Genomic DNA, 23375 nt, shown 5'->3' with positions numbered 1-23375 from the left:
AGCTGACAATGCATGCTGCCAGCCAGATGAATGAACTCTCTGATAAACACACAAACGTGCACCTCCCAGGAATCTGCTACCTCTGCCTATGATGATCTCAAACGCCACACTGCGTTTGATTTGATGCATTGTAATCAGTGCAAAACATTACAGCAGCAGCGGCGCCAAAATCAACAGTCCCATCTGCAAGGTAAATGGGGTTCGTTTTATCAAACTTATTGATAGAATGGGTTTGATGCAGAAACATTGCAAAAACAATTGTTCTGCGTCATGCTACACTATTTTGAAGTCTCAGTACTGCAAAACAAGACAACTAGAAAAAAAATTGTCATTCCTACTTTGATATTTCCTGTTCTACTTCTGCACAAAGCAACAAAAATAACACAAGAGGGACTCAAAAATTCGGCGAATGTGTGATGTAGAAACTGTTGGGAAGTTGAATTAACTAGTTTAATTTTTATTACAATGCAACCCACTTACTGACCTTAACTGGGGCAAGCTGTATCCAATATTTCATTACCGATATTATGGAGCATCTTTGCTCTACAAATCCTTTTAGGCACTTTTCAGCTCAGCTCACATGAGCTGATTTGATGTTTTTTTTTTCCCCATGAGACAGAAAAATGTGTAAATGTGTTTGCAGTTTTGCACAAATTGTTAGAGAATTGTAATGATTTTTTAAAAATTACATATCAGCTAGAGATGATTGTTAATCAAAAACGCTATTAATAGGGTTGGTAGCCACTAATGTGACACATTTTTGTTATAAGCATTACAATTCCAGTTGATAGCAAGCAGAAAATGGCCCTTTTGCACACCCACACCACAACAAGATGCAAGACAAAGCTATTTAGTCACTGCATGCTGTGTTTGGGATATTCTGCAATAATGGCAAGTTTTAGTGTTACAGATTTAAGAGTTAGAGTTGAGGCAAGGGTTAAACTGTATGGCAACAGTGACCCGGATATCCTGACAAGGCAAAGTGGAACAGGACACAATGCCAGCTGTCATCAACCACGGGCATAACCAGCAGAGTTGTTGAAGGCAAACATAACACTCCTCAATAGATATTTGCAGCGCAGTAGTAGCAACAAAGCCAAAGTGGCACAGATAGCTTGCTAAATTCTCTGACAAACAAGGGTGAGATAAGGACAGGAGCTGTGCGTATATATATGCAAAACCTGATTTAATGGATGCTTTCTTTGCAACTGCTTTGCCGATAATCTCAACATTATCTCAAGGGGAAAAGAATGGCAGAAGGACAATCTGTGCCTTTTAAAAAGTACACAGCAAAGACATCTGGCCATCATGTTTGGCTGTCAGTATCCTCTTTCTCCTCCCTCTCTAAAGGATAAACCAGGTCAAGGTCTTTCTTCAACATGCCAGTCTTAAAATAGCTTGGTGTCACGCCTTCTCTACATGAAAGGGCCTCGGGATATGAATTGTTGCAAAGCAAAAAAAACAAAACAAAAAAGCAACATCAGGGAGAGAGCGATAATAATGGGAAGACTCACAGTTACACATATAATATAGTACGTGGAGCCTGACTAATCACGGATACTTTACATTCTTTACTTACAGTATGTGTGAGCATGTGTTTTGGCGTGGCAGAGGTTGAGGAAAAGAACAACCAGCACACCAGACAAAGTCAGAGGAGCAGGGACACAGTGCAAGAAAGACAAGATAGAAGAAAATAAAATAAAAAAAATCAGCGAGAGCTGATGTTTAATCACATCACAAGATGTCCCAGTCCTCTTTGAGGGGATTCCCAAGGCTCTTTTACAGCATCATCAGCAGACTTAAAGAGCACATCAAGTCTAGCAAGCATGTACTCACTCTCTCTCTGCTCCACCAGACAAGCCATTAGCACATTAGCTACACTGTCCTTTCACTTGACAAAGACTGCTCATACCACAATGTTATGCCATTTTTGTCTTAATGCAGCTTATGGGCATAAAAAACCTGATCATGTTTTAAGGGCTTTTCCCACAGAGCATTACACAAACACAAAATGAGGTAGCTATAAATTTTAGCACTTTCAACCATGCAGTCATAACAGTTCACCTAAACAAGTCAAGTCAAAGTGAGGCCAGGATTTCCCTATGTAATATCCTCACATATCCCTGATAGAGACAGCCGTTTAATCCAGAGAATAGCTAATAATCTTTATGACATACAGTCTTAACTCTTGCCCTGAGCCTGGACTATTAAACACACCAGCTGTTTACTGTTATGAGTCAAGTTGAGCAGGGACATTCAAGTTATGACTGTTTACGTTAACATACATTTGCATGTATACACAGTGGTGCACACAGAATTACCTTTAATGCTCGTCAAAAGGCCTCATGTGGGCAGGTAATGAAATACAGTGTAAAATGAGATGGAAACATGATAAAACTAGAAGAGCAAAAGGGAACTCAGTGAAACTCGACTGAAGTTAACTGAAGAGACATATGATGAATCACAAGGGGAGATGGAGCAGAGTCATGCTTGTGCAAAACTGTCCATTTGAGCTGCCTTTAGTGTTGTGAGGTCGTTCTGTCTGTCTGTCATAATGTAATCAGTCCGTTTAAAGACGCAGAGAGAGCAAAAGCAGAGCCGAACCAGCCTGCCAGAGAGGGGCGGGGAGAAACAGCAGCTTTTACCGTAAGCCATGAGTCACTTCAGCCCACAGAACTGGATGTCTGCCATGCTAGTTCTCTCCTTCTTTCTTTTATTCCTTCTCACTCGGTCTTTCTATCTATGCCAGGTCAGGCCCACTGAGGCAGCCAGCTAGCTTGCTAGCTAGTGCAGTGTTGCTCCGCCTACAAAAGCAGGAAATACTGAAGGGATGGTCAGGAAAGCTCAAGAAAGAGTAGGAGGAAGATGATAATGGAGGAGGTGGTGGAGGTGGAGACAGAGACGTGGACAGGATAAACATCTTATCACCATGGAGATAAGGCTGCACTCAAACAGCAGACGACACAGTTATGAGAAAGTTTGTGCTGCTCCTCAGGCATTGAAAAGTGTCCAGCGCCCCTAAAGTGTCACCAAAGAACACCTTTTTAGGAAATAACTGTTCCCTGCCGCCACTTAAAAAAACATAAGAACCTGATTTACTGCCAAACATAAAACCACAGGAAGGAGAGTACACAGACACACAAAGATAGCCAGCTGTGTTTACTTGCCATCCTTTACCCCAGTATTCCTGCATCCACATCCCTAATTCCCAGACAGGCTGAATGAAAATAAACAATAGCCAGCGGCACCTGTGCATTTGCACAGCCTTGCAGGTACACCGCATGATTACAAGCACAGTGCCTTACAAAAACAGGAGTGGATACAGCCATTGCTTTTTAAGAATGCCAGAACTCTTTGGCACAGCTGAGATAAGTCAAACAGATATTAGTGAAGATGTTTGAAGAACCAACACTGTTGTTGTTCTGGCATGACATACTTTTTGACTAAGTAGCTGTAGCCAGCAAAAGTTAATATTATTGGAGTAGTGTTCTACATGTTGCAACTAAAACTGCAGACTTGACAGTGACTGATGGGATACACTCAAATTTGCTCGAGTACAGACTGAACCAAGGGTTTACATCCTGCAGCAATGAGTAACTGCACTCTCTAATTGTATTAAGTAACGTCAACTTTATTTTGTCTTGTTTGATTAAATTTTAGTGATGCAGACAGTGAGAGCAAGAAAGTGTTGGCCATGCAGAAGCCTGATTAAAATGTGTAGCATCTTACTATAATACACAATCTGTATGTGTGTTTGTTTCCTTGTCCATTTACTCCTCTTACAAGACCAGGATGAGGGGGCACACAGGTACATTTTAGGTCCCTGAAGGTTCTTAATTATATCAAGTCTTATGACCATGTCATGTTACCAAGCAACAACCTAGCAACAGGGCTAAAATCAACTGTTTTTAACATTTGTGCGCCTATAAAAAGCATCATCCAATTTTATTTCACGATATCTAATTTGTATCCACAAAACATGTATTATATATGACATGTTATGATGCCATCAGGTTACCTGGCAACCACCTAGCAATGGGCTAAAATGAAGAAGCATTGCTGCTCCCACAACACATTATAAAAGCAGCGTATCATTTTTATCCCATCACAAGCAGGTCAAACAATATTATAGGAAGTGCATCATCTATATGTTAACATAATGTAACTCCACTGAATTTCACTCCTCATTCTCAATTTATATCCACTTCATGTGGATAAGCTGAATATATCATCAGTAAAACAAGTAATTCCAAATAACCTCTTACGATTTATGTAATTAAACATCACAAGATTTTTTTTTAGAAAACATTAAATGCACTTATTCAAACTTGCACAAAGAAAATTACTTGCCAACAGACCTGTGGGCAAGCTGGCTGCAGTGGAAGAGGAGCAGGAAAGAGAGGCGTGTATGGCTACTGTTGCTGCTGCAGGTTCACTAGTGGTGGGACGTCCCGTGGTGATGAGAGGCAGCGTCCCCAAGGGAAGAGGCTGGCCCCGCTTTAACAGCTGCTTGTGCTCCTGCTGACGAAAGCGTGGGGGCACCTCTCTGGGCGGGTAGCGCTGCTGGAGCGGAGTCTGGGACTGCTGTGCTGTCTGCGGCTGACCTCCGGAGGGGATGCGCTTGCCATTTCCACTGCTTGGGGGTACAGATGGGATGGCACTGGGGTTGACGGGGGGAAGAGGAGGGCTGGGGTTGAGCTTGGTAGAGTCTGGCACTGATGAAATGGGTGGGGATAAGTAACAACAAGAAAACAGAAATGCAGGGATGAGGAAGGGTAAAGCAGAGCTGTTGAGCACACACTAGTACTAAAATACTATATGATTAGTTGCAAATGGACTGGTCCATATTCCAAATAAATAAATAAAATCACTCGCTAGAGACTGTTTTATTTGACTTCTAATGATATCTGACACATAACACATTTAAAGAAAACTAAAAGGAACTGCTGGATACTGCCCTCTTCCTCTATAAATTACGGTCAGTAATTCATTTTAAATGTTTTCTGTAAAGCTACTGTGGTTAAGCATTTCCTTCACTGACTCTTTTCAAAGCCCTGGATACTTTTGGAAGATTTCCATGAAGTTAAATTCAGAAAGGCTAAAGGAGCAGAAATCTATAAATGCACAAGATTTACTCAAGGCAGTGGTCAGTCCAAACAGATGGTTGTTCTTTGGAGAACCACAGGACTGTAATAACCTCGGGGTGGCACTATAAAAGAAAAAATGATGACTTTAGAGATGGCCAAGACACCCAACTCTCTCACAGCCTGTCATGGTGCCGGTCACAGATTATATGTGTTGAAGAGGTCAAGTACCAGAAAATGGACTTAGACCTGCCTGCTACATTATTGTGGGCTATTGTCTCCATCAGGACGGTGCTGTAAAGAGCGCTGAGCACCATCAACATAAGCTGTTCATGGTTTGTGGCAGGTTATGGCCCCTGAAATGATCACCTCTCAGCGCTCTACAAAAGCCGTTAGTTATTAACTGCTTGCACGGCTGCTGAAGCCAAGTGCTCTTATCCAACTAGCTTTAGTTACCCTTAGCAACAGAGTGCGAGGCTCTCTCTGCTCTGACCAGCCATTTCTCATGGTCGAAGCCCTGCAGGGTTTCACATGAGCAGCGAAGCCTAAGAACTGCACACAATTTAAAAAACCTCCAATAACATTTATTCATGTATTCGTATTTTTATTTTTTTTTTTCAATTGAGGGACATTAGAAGTTGGGAACAAAACATTGGTATATCATCACTATAAAACTGGTGTGTTACAAAAGAAAATTAAACTCCAATAGTCACTCTCTTCATCCCCAGAGGAAACTATCTAGCCTCTCTGCAGCTTAAATGCATCATCATATCTACCATCTTGGTGTCAACTGTTGCATGCAGCTACCAGGCTAATGTGTACTTGAGATGTTTTATTGGAAAAAAAATACCACTAAGGTTCGTGAGAGCATCTACTATGTATTTAAAAAAAGGCAACCACTGTGAAGCCGCCAGTTTAGTTTTACGCTGTCACAATCTTCATTTCCTAGAGACAGAAGAGTGAAGGGCCAAGTTAAGGCTAGCAAGCGTAATCCATATGCTGGATGGGTGCAACGCATATATGATGCTTGCCAATTAGTGAGAAGTAACAGACTAACAAATTACCAGAATTTCACCAAAACTGGAGTACTACAAACATGATCAAGAAGTGACTTGAACTACTGGTAAAGGGTCTAAGACTACAATCAACTACACCTCCAGATATCGTCACACCTGTCAAAGAGGCGATTTGCTCTCATCTTTAAGCGTTCACAAAACACCAACAATTAGTTAAAATATTTATTCCCATTATAGATTTTATAAAGGGAGAAATTAGCTACAGTGACCAAAACTGTGTTTTTGCCACATGCAGGTTTTAGTACTTTTGGGGTAAGACAAAAAAAAAAAAAAGTGAAGATGTAAAGCTTAATAATGGGTGATGCATCCCTTCATCACTACATAATCACACCTCTCTAAAATATATACACACACTGAAATAAAAGTTGTTGCTATATAAAAAAAACAAAACAAAACAAAAAAAAAAACCACGTCTGCTATAACCGACAAGTTCCACTTGTCAAACATCAGAGCCGTGAAGTCCAAAACACCCCCAGGATGCTAATTTACAGTCGCTGAATTTGGAAACAGGCGGTCAGAAGCCACCACTAAATCAAACATGTTGGTCAGCTTGGGGTCACGGAGCTGCTCCAGAATGAGATGGATCATGAGACACAAAGCGCACTGGATAATCTCCTCAGCACATTTTATTACATAATAAAATAAGCTGGTAAACTAGAATGCAAACAGGATGCAAAAAAAAAAAAAAAAAATGCTTAAGAGCTACACATACTGTACAAGAGCAGACCCCCAAACACCAGCTGACTGGACATAATGTGCACTGAGCCACAATGGCATTTGAGCTCTTGCTGCGGGGGAAGGGGGTCTTTAAAAACCACCAACCAGAAGAAAAAGAAAATCTTTGTGCTGCAGCCTAACTGTATTATAAAGAGCGGGGCCTTGTGATTGGCTGACAAAATGAGTGTGTGCAAGGCAGCAGTGAATAACTTGCACACATGCGGCTAGTCCGGCATCACACACAAAAACAAAGAGTTATGTAATGCTGAGGCCCACACAGAGGGGAGAGGGCGAGATGGTGTCGTGGAAGCACACTCAGCCTTGTAAATACTCACAGACATGTTCGCTCACACGTCACAAACGGCAACATTTTTCTGTGCACGTTTGTGTGTGTGTGTGTGTGTGTGTGTCTGTGTGTGTGTGTGTGTGTCATAGTATGATCCAGTTTCACCCAAATCTGAGTATCTCCCTCTCCCTGCAGCTCAGCAATGTTGCGGGGGGGGGGGGGGGGGGGGGGGGGGGGAACGACACGCTCTAGTGTTGGAGCTCGCCTCTCATCAGATCTCTCTACATCTGCTCCATTTCCTCTTCATTCTTTATCCCTCCCCACCTTCCTGTGCTCCCCTCTCCCTTTCTCCTTCACTCCCAGTGATCTACCATTATCCTCTTGTCATTATTACTGTATTAAAGGCGGCAGATGGACACGATAATTCCTGCCCAATTCTACCCGCTGAGTTTAAGAGGTGATTTCCTCTTTTAAAAAAAACACTGAAGGCTGTTGTAGGTTATGCCACAATGTGCAATCATAGTTATGAACATGAGCGTTACACAGTTGGGACTCCATGATGTGACGTAGATTCTTCTGGAAGCTGAAGAGGGGGGAGAGCTGGCTGCTCTTTTAGCCAATCAGAGGGAAGAAACAAGGAGGGGACAGGGGAGGGAGGGAGAGCAAGCGAGTGAACGAGAGAATCGACATTCGGGAGGAAGGGAAGGAGGCAGGGAGCGAGGATAAGTGATGAAGAGTGTAGTGTGTGTAAGAAAGTCTCCACCCCCTCGTGCACTCCTCTGTTAGCTCGAGACTCACTGCCTGAAATCAACTTGGGTCCAAATCCGCTTACAACTGGATCACCATTTGCCGGTGCGGCTTTGGTTTCTTCAGATTGCATGAGCGACACAAGTCCTCCAAATTCAGTTATCCTGATAAACTGATGATTTAATGTAAAAATATCCTTTTATTCTCAATTAAAATTCAGAGACTGATCAAGGCAGGGCTTAATAAATGTTTCTGGCAGGTGTGGTGTACAGTGCTTGTATCTCAGGCAGTACTTAGCAGCGAAACAGTGAAATAGAGTAAGAAGAGACGAGACCGACTCCTGCTGACAGCCTGTTTGCAATAACAGAGTCCTCAGCTGTGCCACTGCACAGGAGAATTCCCACTTCATCAAAGATGCACATCAAGCCTTGGCCTTGGGGCTGTGTGTGCTTCATGCAGAGGAAGCCATCCCATTTTCTATTTTAAAAGGGGTCTTAATTTCCTCAGAAACAATGATAGTATGCTTGCCTGGCTGTTTAAGAGCTAGAGGTTGTGGGCTGCCTGGTTAGGATTGTCTGGGGATAAGGTCTGTGACCTTGCAGACAAAGAACACTTCTGTGCAGGTGCTTGGATAGCAATGTGCAGAAGAACTGAAGACTAGCGAATGCAAGTACTCATCACAAGGTAAGTTAGTTTTAAAACTGTCCTAACAACAATACGTGATGAATGAATGTTTTCAAATGATGTTCCTCTGAGTCGCAAACCAATTTTCAAAAACATAATTAATATATTAACAGTACTGTGCAGCCTAATGCTATAATATTAGCATGCTAATAATCATTCTCACTGCTCTGTTCCTTCATTGAAGTGGTTCGTCTCGCTCTTGGACGAGTACATACTGAAATGCAAGCCTTCTATAACTGAGCCTTTAATCCCACAAGTTGGGCCATGAATGGAGCTTTATAAACTAGCTAAAGAAAATCTCGCTGCTGTGAACAGGATTGCTGTTTGCTTATTGTCCAGTATGTTACATGTGTTAAATCTAACAGCCAGGCCTTCTTGTGAATAAGAGTGAAATCCTGTGTGATGCCTTTGCATCATTTGCCTCCAAACTGTCACAGCACACCACTTTAACGGAACTGAAATAGAAGAAAACACACACGCTGCCTATTTCTAGAAAAAAGTAGCAGAAAGAGTGAATCGTGAGGGAGGAACGGCGGCATGTCTTTGAGGCTCTCCGTCTCATTTTTCCTGTGGGCTTTAAAATGTGAGCAGCGAGCCTCACAAGAGAGAAGATTAAAGGGTTTAATTAGAAGTGAATAAATACGACACGGTAGTTAAGAGGGAAACCCGTCACTGCATTACATTCCACACAGAGAAAAATGCTGTTTAAAAAAAATAAATAATAATAAGATTTTAAAAAAATATTTAATATCTGACAGCACAGTGCAGAGAACGCAAGGTTGTGATGGTCAAAGCGTTAATCAAACGGTAACTATGGGTCTGAATATATAATCTCAGGATCGACATTCACTTCCAGCTCTTAAGTGTTTCTCTCCAGACCTACTCCCCACCTGCAGAAGAGCTCCACAGGTTGAAGTAGGGGGGGGGGGTCTCAGAAGACAAAACAGCTCTTGTGCCAGCAGCTGCAGGCAGCCCAGATTCCAGAGTGTTATGATTTACAGGAACCGAAGTGTGAAAGACAGTGGAACGTCCTGTCCTCCTGACCTGGGCAGCCCCTGCTGAGCCCGAAAAATGGTTCAGTCTCACATAACAGCGTCAAACTGAAACTGCAACAAAGAAATGCCACTTGGCACTTATGTTACAAGTATCTGTTTCGCCACATTCAGGGGCTGAAAATGCTTAATTTGTCAAACACATTCTAGACATTTTTGTTTGCCACAGACTTGACCTTTGCAACTTCTCCAATAAAGCTTCCCTTCAGATTGCAGCTCACTAACCAACCAGTCCGGCCTTTAATTCCACATCCACTTTTTGAGAGGCTAAACTCAGCGTGTGGGTATATTTCAAGAAAAGACACACACACACACACACACACAAAAAAGATCACGCGTGAATTATATAGCACACAAGTGTTTTATCAAAGACCCTTTCACATCTGAGTGTTGCTAATTAAATTGTACCGTAATGTCAAAACCCAAGTCCATCTGTCAGTTGTCATAAATATAATGGCTCAAGTGACAATATGCAATGACAACAGGCTCATATGCACAATTTATGGTGTAAATGCAGCTGAACACAGCTGTTACTTGTGTTGTTCCTTAAAGTGCAGCTTATCATTACCAGTACTGCATTCATTTAAGCTGTGCTGCTCGGGATAAGACATGCAGAAGAGGCGGTGACGCCGTCGACAGCAGGCAGTGGTATAAATTCCCCCCTGATCGCACCACAATTTATGGCTCTCTAGCACAAAGCGCTGGGCGTAATTAAGCGAATGTGAAACGGCAAATTAATCTGTTATGAAATTACTGCCACGACACTACTTTGTAATAATGTTATCTTTTATTGCACTATGTAAATGTGCGCCTTGATGTGCATGCATGTTGTCCCCAGTCTCTGATAGGGACAAAAATGCACAGCATGGATAGGCACACAATAGCTCATTAACCCCTAGAAATGAACTCTAGAGTAGCTTGTTGATGGTGGATGTGCACAATGCTTATTACTAATAGACTCATCTATTATTTTTCTTTATAGGGTGCGTCGCTGACACCATGAGTGTGGCCCAGCACACACTGTGATAAAGGTCTCTGTGATACTCACATCACAGCGTTGCTGCCATGCTTCATGGCTTCCCCACACCATTAAAGCTGTTTGAGCATCTTTAGTTTAAAAAAAATAAATAAATAAAAAAAGCCACATGCCAGTAGATACATCCTACACATGTTACACGTGTATGTTTTAGGCTGGTTTCCTGGGGTTATGCAAAATTAATCAATCATACAGTAGGACTTTAAATACTGTAAAATAGAGCGATAGATATAGAGACAGACAGATATAGATCTCTCTCTCATATCTCTTTTCTCTATATATATATGTGATGCCTTCTTGAAAGTATAAAAATAGTGATTTATGTGACTGATATTAGATACTGAAATGGTGTGGATATGCTAAAATACCTGGCATCATAAATGCTCACATTTGGTTCTCATTTTTCAAAATCATAGAATTTGCCTACAAGTGGACAGACCAGCTTTTCAAGCAGTCTCAGCCCAGATATTTTATTGTGTTTGGTCATCTGACAGCTTATACTCCAACCCCAAATGTCCAAACAGGCAATCACACTAGATTGTTTTAACTGAACCTATTGTGAAATTATTCTATCTGAAAGTAAATGTGATACGTTTAGTTAACAAATATTACAGCACTTTCAAGGATGCTGAAGCAAAGGAGTCTGTAGTAGCTGTGATATAAAACCATATGTGTAACGGTGGATTTGCACAGACACAGAGCATATATATGCTGTTTGTGTTTGCAGGTCACATTAGGAGACTGTAAGAGTGAGAGCGTGTGTGTCATAAAAATGAGCCAGTAGAAATATCCTACAAAGGGGCCCCTCAGCTGTGCCGGCAAACAGGAAACGGGAGTGCATTCTCACAGTTTCACATAGCTCTGCCCGTTTTTGTGTGTTCTCAAACACTGTTTTCCTGCACTCTCCCGAATCAACCAGAGGCACCAGCCACCTCTCTACATTTCACACAAATAAAAACCACAACAATTTCTTCCATCTCTGTTCCTTACAGCCCACCTTTTTCTCTCCTTCCTCCTTCTCTGGTCCCAGGGCGGGCCTCAGTGCTAGACCAGACAGGAGGTGGTGTAGTGTTACTATGGTGCTTGGGGTCTTCCTGGAAATCTCCTGTGTATGAATGCCTGTTTATTCAGCCTCCGCATTAGCCCTGCTCTCCTAATTAGCTCCCACTGTACCTTACACTAGTATCAGACACAATCTGCCTCTTTTAGTTGATTAGTCAATTAAGATTCATGGTGTCTTTCAGGAAAAAGACAGCTGTTTCAGCCCCTTTTCACGATCTTTTCCAGTCATTAATAGATAATAACTGCAGTGCCTCGTTAACTGCCACAGTAATATTGAGGTAAAGACAATCTATAATCTTCTGTAATATATTTACATATCTATATTATTGCTAATATTTATTGTAATATATCTATATCACTAAAGCACTTCTGGATGGATGCAAACTGCATTTCGTTGCCCTGTAGCATGTGCATGTGCAATGACAATAAAGTTGAATTCTATTCTATTCTATAATCTGTGTGATCTTCTTCAGAAATGATCAACATGAGCACAGTGCAACAGAAAAATATGTAAAAGGTGCTAATAAGTCAAGTGTGATAATAGAAAAGCCTGTTATAAATGGTGAATTTTAGATCTGGTACTTAATAGGGGTTAAGATAAAGAGTTGAAGTGTCAAACAAATACTATGAAAAGAAACGGCATGTTATATGTGCTAACACTCACTAATAACTATTCTCTTTCTACCCTTCAGGCCATCTTGTCAGCATCTTTGAGCAGTTCTAATCAGATTTCCCGCTGCCTATCCCTCATGACACATTAAGTCCCTCTCCCATCTGCTTGCTCATGCCGACATGAAGATCTGCTTCCAGGCTAACTGACTGTCCACCACATCCTACCTGCTTCCCTCTGATTGTTAAAACCACTGGCTTGGGGAGACAGTGAAGAGAGTGGGTCTGTAGCTGCCACAAAGCAGGAGTTAAAACCTGCAAGCTAAGTGCAGTCTTCACTACAAAACTACATTTCTAGGCATTTTTATTCAGATGGTTTATTTGTTGGGTTTTTTTTTTCTCCTTCAGATTTTCTGCCTCTCCTCTACCCTCTGAGGTAAGCCTGAGGACCCCTATGTGGAGGCTTTGAGAGGAGATGCACCATTCTCATGCTTCTTATTAGGTTGTAGGTAGTAGGCTCAGGTAGTACGGCAGAGCTGGCGGCCAGTAATGTTTTCGGTTGCAATATATTTTTCAACTTTAAAAGAAAATCCTTCATAATCAACAGCATAGCAATGAGCTGAGAACCAACTGACGCCTAGTGGCAAAAAGGCAGAACTGCATATACTGTGTGGTTCCCCTTCTGACAACAATGTAACACCCTCACACATTCAGTGTCCTTCCTGCTATCACAAGATATCACACAGACTCGCAGCAAAGGTCTACACTGACAACTCCAGTATTATAACATGCATAACAGACGCTCCTTTTATTCTGTGGTAAAGAAATCAAATGAGTCTTTCTTTGATGTTGTGCATCAATTGTACAAAATACAAGCAGCAACCACTCACCTTTGGTAATCTGCTCTGTGGCCTGAAAAACAAACAAACAAACAAACAAACAAACAAACAAACAAACAAGTTAACAACAGATCAAACTTAAAATGATAAGATAAACATGTAATGCATTCCATGTAAGATCCAGAAAACAGTATGCGGTTTTGCATGAAATAATTTTTAACATTTTTGCTCATGATCCACACAACAGTAATGAAGCAAACTAGTCAGGGAAATGCTAAGGGACAGGTAGTGCTTGTGTATTTAAACACTAAATTGATTAACGCTGGACACATTTAAGGGTTCAAAACAAGATTTAGTTTGCCGTGGTTTGACTGCTGGTACTCGCCTCATTGCAAGACGGTGGAGTTAAGTCCATCTGACAGATGAGGAACTGATTATTGCTGTGTTATTTAATTGAATAGTGTACACTGTATTATTTATTAAGTTAATGAGGGAAAACTAGCCTGTAGCTTGTACTTTTTCCAGCACTAGCAAAAAAAAAAAAAGCTTAAGCACAAGCACAACAGATCACTAGAAGAGGACTTAAGGTTAGGGGATATGAATATATAAATATGCTGACATAGGAGCTCTATACACCGAAAACACTTATAATGTAGAGCTGTGCCTGGCCTTGTACTACATAGCATACTAGCATCTAAAATACTGCAAATGCCAACAAGCTTGTTCTTTTCACCATAGAATAATCTGTAATTATTTATGATTGCTTTAGTCTATAAAATGTAGAAATTTTATCCTAAAATTATAATTAGAACTAACAAAAAATATTTTCTGTGTAACCAAAACAAGCAGCCCAACAGGTCAAATGTTGCTTGAGCCCTCGTAATGGAGACTACAGACAAAGAGGAGTCCCTGCATTAAACACAAAGTTAACTGGAAACTGGTTAAAAATAAAATATTAATAATTATAAAATCACTCCAATCCCTACCCAAAATCCAGCTGACTGCCAGTAACTGCTGCAATTAGCTGGAGTTTACAGTATCTTATCATATGATAAAGAACAGGAAGGAACAATTACAGCAACATGATAAAAGCATGTGGGTTTCAAAAACCCTCTGCAAGCCTACCTTTTTTTGAGCAGCCTCTTTCTTTTTCTTCTCGTCTTGTTTTTTCTTTTTCTTATCTTCCATCAAATGGTTCTCTTCTCGTATTTTTGCTTCTTTTCACAGCTTAAATAAAAAGAGAGATGGAGAGAGATGGACAAGGTTTTACCCCAAGAACCAGTCAAAGAGGAGTACTTTGGCTCAGCAGAGTGAACACAGATGAAAGTGATTTCTTGACATTTTCTTTTCAGCTGAATGGTTCATTTTATCAGTCTTCAAACTGAAATCAGTGTGTCAGTAGCTGCGTTTGTAACACGTGACGATATGTGGACTAGTAACACACTGAAATCACTGTCAGCTGAGGTGAATAGTTTTGATTATCGTCAACCCCAAAATCCAAATTCAATCAACATCTGTTCAGGATCTTCCAGAACAACCCCAAACCAATCAGGGTTAACTGCAACCCACAGCACTCAAAATGATCCATTGCCAAAGTTCTAATAGTACCTACTTAGCCCAACCTGGTTTCAGTTGTTTCCTAATACAATTGTGCATGGGGTCATTACAGCAATGTGGCTGAAAGATTTGTGACGTCATTTGGATAGAAAAACAAAACAAAAAAACCACAAAAAAACCACAAAAAAAAAAAAAAAAAAAAAGAATTATATATATATGATGTTGAGGTTATAGTATACCTGCTTCTCAGTGTATGGCTTTTTCTCAGACTCAGGGACATTTCTCATATACTCGGGTTTGAAAAACTGAAGTTTTGATTTTCATGAAGCCGCTCTCATGACTCATTGAGTGACGCCACTAACTAGCCAATTGGTGGCGTGCAGTCTGTTAACGTCACAGAACCCCAGCTGAGTAGGTACTAAACAAGCACCTGGTACCAAGCACTCCAACCTAATGTAAAAACCCTAAAAACCAAAAGTCTTGTCATTTAGCTTCAGCTGACTAAATATCATAAGATTATGACAGAATAAATTTAAAGTTCATTCACTTGACTTAAGAGTAAAAGTTTGTTGTGTTTTTATAGGTGAGAGTTACTCGGCACGTTTACAGATTGATATCAAGAGAAATAAAACAAACGCAAAATGTGTCCATATGTCCACTCTTCTCTTCTTTCTTGCAGTTTTATGAGAAAGAGCATGGGAGCTGGCTGCCACCCTGTTTATTGGGATAGATCAAATTTCCCTTCTAATCTTACTGCACAAAAAGATTGAAAGTGATCCAATCAGAAGCAAACTCATCCCGCCTTTCTAAACAATTTAATTTGTTAATTTGTAACTCTGATTTGATCTAGTCTCTCCAGAACACTTCCATCTTGTTTTTATTCATCACTGTTTTTGTACTCGTGCATTCATTTTTATTTAGTCATCGTCTTGCTTCTGTTACGAAAAAAAAAAAGAAAAAGAAAAGGCTGACAAAAACTATCACAGAAATTATTGGTCAATGAAATTAAGACTGGACCCATGTCCATGGCACTTGTTTTGGTGGTAAACATGAGGCAGGTGCTTGTGAGTGACTCCCCAGACGTAAGACTGTGGGTTTATTTCACTTTTAAGCAGCATACTTCTTTAAGTGTGCAAAGATGTGTGCATACGTTTTTCAGTTGTCTTTAGGTTTTTTCTGGAAGCTATTAGGGAGGCATTGGGGGTTTAGTATGTTGGTGCTCTTAAGTTGAGCCTGCCGCTCTTTAGTCTACACACTCTACAAGACCAACAGATTCTAACACAAACAATGTGTTTGCACTACATCGAAACAAAAATCTCAAAACCTCGGGTTGTACCCTGCACTTTCAGTTTACAGTCTTGAGGATTTAAATGTCGACAACTCAAGCTGAAAACCATCCAACAATGGCCTATTGTTTCACACTAGTTCGGTGGCCTTTTCAAAGCATGAGTGAAACAGGATGGAAATGTGCACCGATTTCATTTCAACCTTCCTGATTCCTTAGGTCCCCAGCAACACACCCAGCAAGTGTCAAGATCATCAGATAAACGGCTGGTATGAAAAAGCAAAGATGACACTGACACACAGACATACACACAGAGATTCCTTCATTTCCTATGAGCTACAAAAGCATCCAGCATCTATATCCAGCCTACACTAAGAAATGAATAAATAAATTACAGGTAGAAACAGTGTTTTAAAAAAAAGGACATAGTAAAAATAAATTAGCCTGGGGGAAAAAAAAAAAAAAAAAAAATCATATATACATTTGAAAGTCAAGTTGCTTGAACCACAAATGTGAAACTGCACATAAAACCTTCAGCTTTTTTCCCCCCCTGCCAAGCCTAAGCTGCTGCAGGCGACAGCGATATGAGCCACTGCCTGGCAACAAGCGCTCCCGGAGGCCCGAGGTGAGCAGTCAGGTGGAGATAGAATGCGCCCTGAAGTGCTGACAGTGCTGACATTAGTCTGGTTGTAGAAGTTCAACAATAGGACTTCAAAAAAAAAAAAAAAAGAAAAAAAGAAAAAAGAAAAAGAAAAGAACAGAAAAAAAAGAAGAAAGATGAGCTTGGGCAAGTAACACATAAGTTTCCAATTAAGCAGCTAAGTGAGGATTTTAAAGCATGTCTTTAAACCATGGGTTCAAGAGTACTTCGTAACTATATAAATGACTTGCTTATTGCCTTTACTGAATGTTTTTTTTCCTTAACCTCTATGTCACAAAAAAAAAGTACCAAAACATAGAAAAACAACAACCACAGTGCCGGAGATTATACCTAGGTATGTAATTGTGAAACACAGGTTTTCTGAGCTCTCTTTCAAATATTGTTTGACAACAAAACTTTCTTCCCTTTCATAACAGAGAGAAGAGAACTGCTGTCTCATCTCACTTCAGAGATCTGCATTCTTTTTTTTTTAAACCACAGCAGCCACAAGTGAAATAGAAGGAGCTGCTGTGAACATTTTTTATACTTAAAGAGAGAAAAAAAGACAGTACATTTGTCTTGTCAACAGCAGCCTTCAAAAACATCCTGTGATTAGGTAACGGCACACACTTTAATGAGCTAAACCTCAATATCATGCAATTTTTATAAACTTAATTGCAAACAACTTCAATAATATCGCTCAATCAGTTCAACACATGCCCTTAGCTGACTCTGAGGCAGGCAGGCTGTGTCCAAAGAGCAGCAACAAGAAGGCCCCGTATTATAAACTGTAGCTCAGATTGTGAGCCTGACCAAACCATGCAAACACAGAGCTCCCATAAACTTGGCTACTAATTCATAACTGTAATCACGTAATTTTTTTCTCTAACTGGCTGATACGGAACCTGCTGAGTGCAGCTGCCGAGCTAAATTTAGCAGGTGCTGCTTGTTTCAAAGGCATCAGTGGGACTTGTGTCACGTAGGATCATGGGAGAAGGGAGATGCTCCAGTTAATGTGAGCTGGTGTCAGCCACCAACCCACATGAGGAGCAGAGCGAAGCGTCAAAATAAAGTAAGTAAGAAACATTTGGTTGGTCCCTAAGCAGGATGAAGGATGTCTCCCTCAATGAGAGCTGTCGCTTAGCATCTTGGGCTACGTCTACACTAATAGTTTTCTCTCCGTTTTGGCCTCCCGTCCACACCGAGACGGCGTTTTCCCCGATGGAAGATGCAGCATTTTCGACTTGTGCGTCGCAGTGTGGACAGCAAAAACTGAGACTTTCTAAAACGATGACACGGGTTAGTCATATGATGCAGTCATGTGACCAATTAAACTAAGATAGCAGAGGGCATTATACAGCAGTTGTTTTGTTTGCTCTCAATTTTGACAGCCCTATTAAAGATGAATATCAGTTTGTACATGCTTCAGATAGCTATGATGCAAAATTCAGAGTTGATTCTCACTATAGGTGTGAATGTGAACATGAATGGTTGTCTCTGGGTGTCAGCTCTGTGACAGACCTGTAACTGGTCTAGGGTGACCTGCGACTTTAATGTGCGCTAAATAATATTTGTATTTGATTCACTGCTGAATTTGTAAGTTGTAAGCTCACTTACAAAGATATGAATGGTCTGTAATTTTGAAAACATATCCTCCAAGGGTTACAAAGTGGTAAGATGTTTCTTGTAGTTGGTCACCATGTTTGCACGTATCTCCAGGGGGATTTTGAACCACTCCTCTTTATTGTAACTCCTCAAGTCCTTTATCTTTCTTGACTGCTGCTCAGAAACTAAAAGCTTCAGCCACCTCCACAGATTTTCTATAGGACTGAAGTCTGGTGACTGGCTAGGTCACGCCATGACCTTAATGTGCTTCTTCTTTTGCCACTCGTTTCTGACCTTGGCTGTATGTTTTTTGGTCATTGTCATGCTGCAAAGGAAGGAGGTTCTCATTGAAGATTTTAATGGTACATGGCAACGTCTACTGGCCCCTCAATGTATTGAAGTTCTTTTACCCTTAGCAGAACCCCCCCCCCAAAAGTATAATGTTCCCACCTCCACGCTTGACTCTGCATGGTGTTCTTTGGTTCATGCCTAGCATTTCTCTTCCTCCAAACATGTCAGGTTGAGTTGATGCCAAAGAGATCGAGTTTGATTTCTGATGGCCTTTTTATATTTCTTCCATTTCCGAATAATCCTAGCATCAATTATCGACTTCTGACCAAGCTTCTTGGTGCAGCCCTTCAGCCTTGTAGAAGTCTACAATCTTATCCCTGCTGTCCTTTGACAGCTCATTGGTCTTGGTCATGGAGTTGGAGAGGTTGAAATGGAAGAAAATTATTCTATGGACAGGTGTGCTTTATGCACATCACAAGTTGAGATCAGGAATTATCTGTAATTAAGTGACTGATTGACTGCTTGTAATCTGTGTGCCACATAATTTAGATGTAATGTGTTTTTTCCCCTACATTTATGATTGATATTCATTATCTCTCCATTTAAAACTCCCTACAAATTACAAACTGTTCATTTCTTTGAAAGTCAGCAAAGTTACAAATTTGGCAAGGGATCAGATCATTATTTCCCACACTTTACATTACATAACATAAATCACAGAATGGATGGATATTTTGTTAATGTTACTATGACCAAACAACTCTTTCTCCTCATCTCTGTAAGTACATAAATTCTTTGTGTAGATATATGCACTTTGACTACGAGAGCTATCTGGAGATCCGGGGATGAAATATGGAGCATCTTGAAAACTTCTCTCTCTCTAATCTATTTCCATGCTGCAGCAGCTGATCCTGAACAAATTTGGAACTGCCTCAAATCTTTGAAACTTGATTTTCTTTACATTTTTTTTTTTTACCCCACTTACTTTCAAGATCTTTAAAAAAAAAAAAAAAAAAAAAAAAAAAAAACACAGGTATCCACAAACTTATTCCCCATGATGACCCCTGAACCTGGTAAATCAATAACAAAAACAACAGCAATATTAAGCAATGAGATCAACAGATCCTAGAAGCCAATTCAGGTTGCACTTGTCACTGCTTAAAGAGACTGCAATCACTCACCTAATCTGAAACAGCTGATCCTAATTTTAGGGATTTGAAGGTGTGAAACTAGTCTGTGTATACCAACTTATTTCAATGTGACTTTTCAAATATTTCTTTATTACTGTTCATTTGAATGAAGAAAATGAACAGTGATTTTAAGTCTCTGTTAGTGTATAGCACCTTTCTTAATAGGCACTGATTCAATGAAGATCTGGATCAAATAAATCACAAAAAAAAGCAGTCTTAATGGGATGTACTTTTAACAAATGTGCAACACAAATATGCTATGAATCTGTAGTGGCAAAGCACTGCTCATAATAAGGACACCGTTCAATAAGCTCAGCTCTGTTGTGGAATTACACCCTCCTGTCAGAACAACAGGATTAGAGCTTGGTGTCCCTCTTAAAACCAGACACACACACTCAGACACAAAAAAGGCAATACACACTGCACATAGACCAAGGGCAGTCTAACAAAAGCAGGTGTAAAACTGGTTGAAAATGTGGAGTGGAGATGGAGAGGAAACTCAATAGATGAACTGTCAAAACTGCACACGCTGCTGCCGTGGATGTGTAAATGCCTCACTGCCCCTCACTGTACCACTAAAGAGGAGGGGGGTGCTACAAACGATGAGGCAGGCTTGTGCGTTGTGTGTGAGAGTTGGGGGAAGGGGTGCTAGACGGCAGTCACTGGGCACAGAGCCAGGAATGCCATCGCTGCAAGCCAAACAAGAGAACGGCGAGCACTCGGGAGAAGGCTTGCTAACAACCGCAGCAGCAGCCGCCACAGCTATGGCAGCGCGTGTAGCGCCCTCTGCTCGCCTGCACGCCGGGGCGACGCAGCTTTTCAAGCCTGCTGATCAGTCACCGCACTCAGCAGGTTTTCAAATGCAAAAACCTCAAGCGCATTGGAAAAAAAAGAGAGAAAGAAAAAGAGCAACTTTTTGTCAGTACTGCGCTCAGATTGTGTGAAGGTTTAAAATCTGCTGGGTAAGCACTTACAACGTCTTTGTGCTCTGCAAAGAGGATTGCACTCTGTAAACTACTTGAAGCTATTCTCAGTGTAGCCATGTTAATGCTTTCTGACCCGGACTAATGACGGGGGAAAAGAGAAACTTGTGCTGCACTCCTGGTGCTATGTAGAGGCCCTAAAATAACTTGTATGGACAAACTCCAAAAGCACACAGTGTCAGCTGCTCCAAAAGTAAAGGGAACACATTCACAGGGTTAGGGTGCATGTTGACAATTTCTTTTTTTTTCTCTCCCAACAGATCAAAGAAAATCCTCAACAAATGCTTAATTAAAATGCAATCATGCAGCTCTGTCACCGTTTCCACATTTGTATTCATAAACATTATATAAGGCTTTGTGCAGTAATAGTATGAGTGAAAGGAAACTCAAATAGCTCCAAGCTACATTAACACTGATTGTTGCAGATTTTTATTTCTGAAAGAGGCAATTAGGAAAACACTTTCATGCAGTATTTGTCCAGAAAAAAAAAAAAAAACAAAAAACAGCTACTACTACAAAATTTAAAAAAAGAAAAAAGAACAAATGAACGAAAGAGAATAAGAGGTTGTTTCTTACTGAAAATGATAGAAATAACAGAACCAAGATATGATAATAATTTCCTCTGGGATACATTTCTTAAGAAATTCTTGAACTCAAGCAAACCAAATATGTGGGGGGCTTTTTGTTTGTTTTTTTAAAGGGGAGATAAAATTACTCAAAAACATCTTGCAAGACAAAAGTAGAGTTTTGTGTGTGAAATCAATTAACTGCCTTCATAAGAAATCAAGCTCATCATTTCCACTGAAGACTCCAAGCAAGCATCTGATCGCTGACACAGAAAACAAGCCGCCAAACCAAATGACATAATCTGGCAAAAGCAACCCCTCATCCCTCCAGTCCAGCTCTACGCAAAATAACCCATGAAGACTTCTGAACTGAAAGTGAGGCTGTGACCTAAGCTGTATAGTAATCACAGCATTTAGTAGTCTGTTTTTGTTATCAAGCCCCCCTTTGGCGCCTCTCTGTGAATACACACTGCCTCTTTCAGGAGGACTGGGTGCTGACCGGGGGCCCCAAACCTGGCAGGGACAGAAAAGACCTCCAGCCCGCTTCTCTTAACCCTTTGCCAGGTCCAAACACACACACACAAATTAAGGACTCCAACGCATTAGTAAAACAAGCGGGCCTCAAAGCTTGCATCAATCTGCCCTCTACATGCATCGGGGTACTGGTGTCTTCTAATGGAGAGTGTGTGTGTGTGTGTCCCTACAGGATGTCAAGCTGCAGGAAAAAGCCAGGTACAGATAACTGGTGCATCTTAAGGGTTACACTGGTCTCTGATGGGAAACAAAGAACTGAGAAGCGATTTCCAACACATATACTGTATAAATTATTGAGCAGTCTGGGAGCAATTTCAACCACAGCGCCGGGGTTATAATCAAAGCATTGAAAGGGGGAGAGTTTTTGCATCTAAAAGTAGGCAGAAAGTGAGGACCAGCAGTTACCAACTATTTAAAAAAAGCCGAGCGGATGAGGATGCATGAGGTGCAAGCAGCAGTCCTAGTAAATGAAACAGAGAGCGGCCGTACGAGGGCATGAGTACAATAGGTAAAACCCTGGTGGCTAATGCGTTTAAACCCAGTCAGGTGATGCAAGCTAGATCCAGCCACCTCTCTGTGCAGCACCGAGGATATTTCGGCTTTAATGCTCGTGTCAACTCTCTTGCACGGCAGCGCAACAACAAGCGTCCCACCAATGTCTGCCAAGCTGCTACACATACGACAACTCGACAAGCGACAACACAGGGCGCCCTTGAATCACCGCAGCTGTGCAGCCACGGTGTTTTAATGACGAGCTAGCTCAAGTTAGGAACATACTATGAAGAAAACCTCCGTGCTAACCTCAGCGACCGCGCTAGAAGTTAAAATAAGCTCCAGTGTGCACTCGACAAATGCGAAATATACAAAAAGGGGGGTTAAGCAGCACTCACGGAGAAGACAGCACTGATGTCAAAGTGGGCTGAGCTGAAAATATTTTGATTCCCAGCTGCCATGTTTGCTATCGAAACTCGCCACATTTCCCCCCCAACAAGAAACAAAAACGCGACAAGGCACATCTCCGTCGCGGTAAACCTCACGGACTCGGTGATAAATCCTACCGTGAAGCGTTCAGTCGGTTCTCAGCAGCGGCGGAGCCTCTGCAGCCATTTTGTAGTAACTGACCGGAGCAGGAGCTCGAGACGGTTGAATCGGTGGTAACGGGGAAGGGGGGCGGAGCTCCACCTTGCCATGTGACCTTCAACAACAAAACAAACTGGTCCCACTTCACATCGCTCCGCCCAGGCGTTTCCATGACAACTGCAGCTCCTCCATCACTCCCCTCTCTGTGCTGCTAATACGCTTCAGCTCGCAGCCGTGCGTGGACTCGCCTCCCTTCACCTCCCCCACCTCTCCTACCTCCCCTTTTCCTCACGGTATACGGTGTAGATTCAACGAAGAAAGTACGCACGTATAAAAGTCAGTAAGCTCCGTGTAAAACGTGAACTGTTTGGGGGGATAATAAGAAACATAACAGCGTTTCAGCAGCGCTGGCACCTGCGCTGTGTTTTAACGCCAACAGAGGGCACAGTTTG

The 23375-nt window shown here is 41.3% G+C and overlaps 1 protein-coding gene across 8 annotated transcripts in view; it reads right to left on the bottom strand.

The window, feature by feature from the left end:
• Positions 1-23067, bottom strand: part of tnrc6c1 (trinucleotide repeat containing adaptor 6C1) — a 45748-nt gene extending 22681 nt beyond the window's left edge. For 2 of the 8 annotated variants that reach the window (XM_040052091.1, XM_040052095.1), the window contains exons 1-4: positions 22902-23063; positions 14318-14419; positions 13244-13265; positions 4359-4715 (exon numbers count right to left, since the gene is read on the bottom strand). In XM_040052091.1, the coding sequence (XP_039908025.1) occupies positions 4359-4715; positions 13244-13265; positions 14318-14380 (442 nt within the window). In that variant the 5' untranslated portion in view covers positions 14381-14419; positions 22902-23063. Of the gene's footprint in view, positions 1-4358; positions 4716-5135; positions 6532-13243; positions 13266-14317; positions 14420-22901 lie in introns of those variants that run through there. The other 6 variants (XM_040052082.1, XM_040052073.1, XM_040052065.1 and 3 more) reach the window with 6 other exon arrangements.
• Positions 23068-23375: the final 308 nt, after the last annotated feature.

Source organism: Simochromis diagramma, unplaced genomic scaffold, assembly GCF_900408965.1.
Source record: "Simochromis diagramma unplaced genomic scaffold, fSimDia1.1 OVJJ01000321.1, whole genome shotgun sequence".
Lineage (NCBI taxonomy): Eukaryota > Metazoa > Chordata > Actinopteri > Cichliformes > Cichlidae > Simochromis > Simochromis diagramma.
Note: the sequence above shows the minus strand (reverse complement) of the source record. Positions and strands in the feature narration are given on the sequence as shown.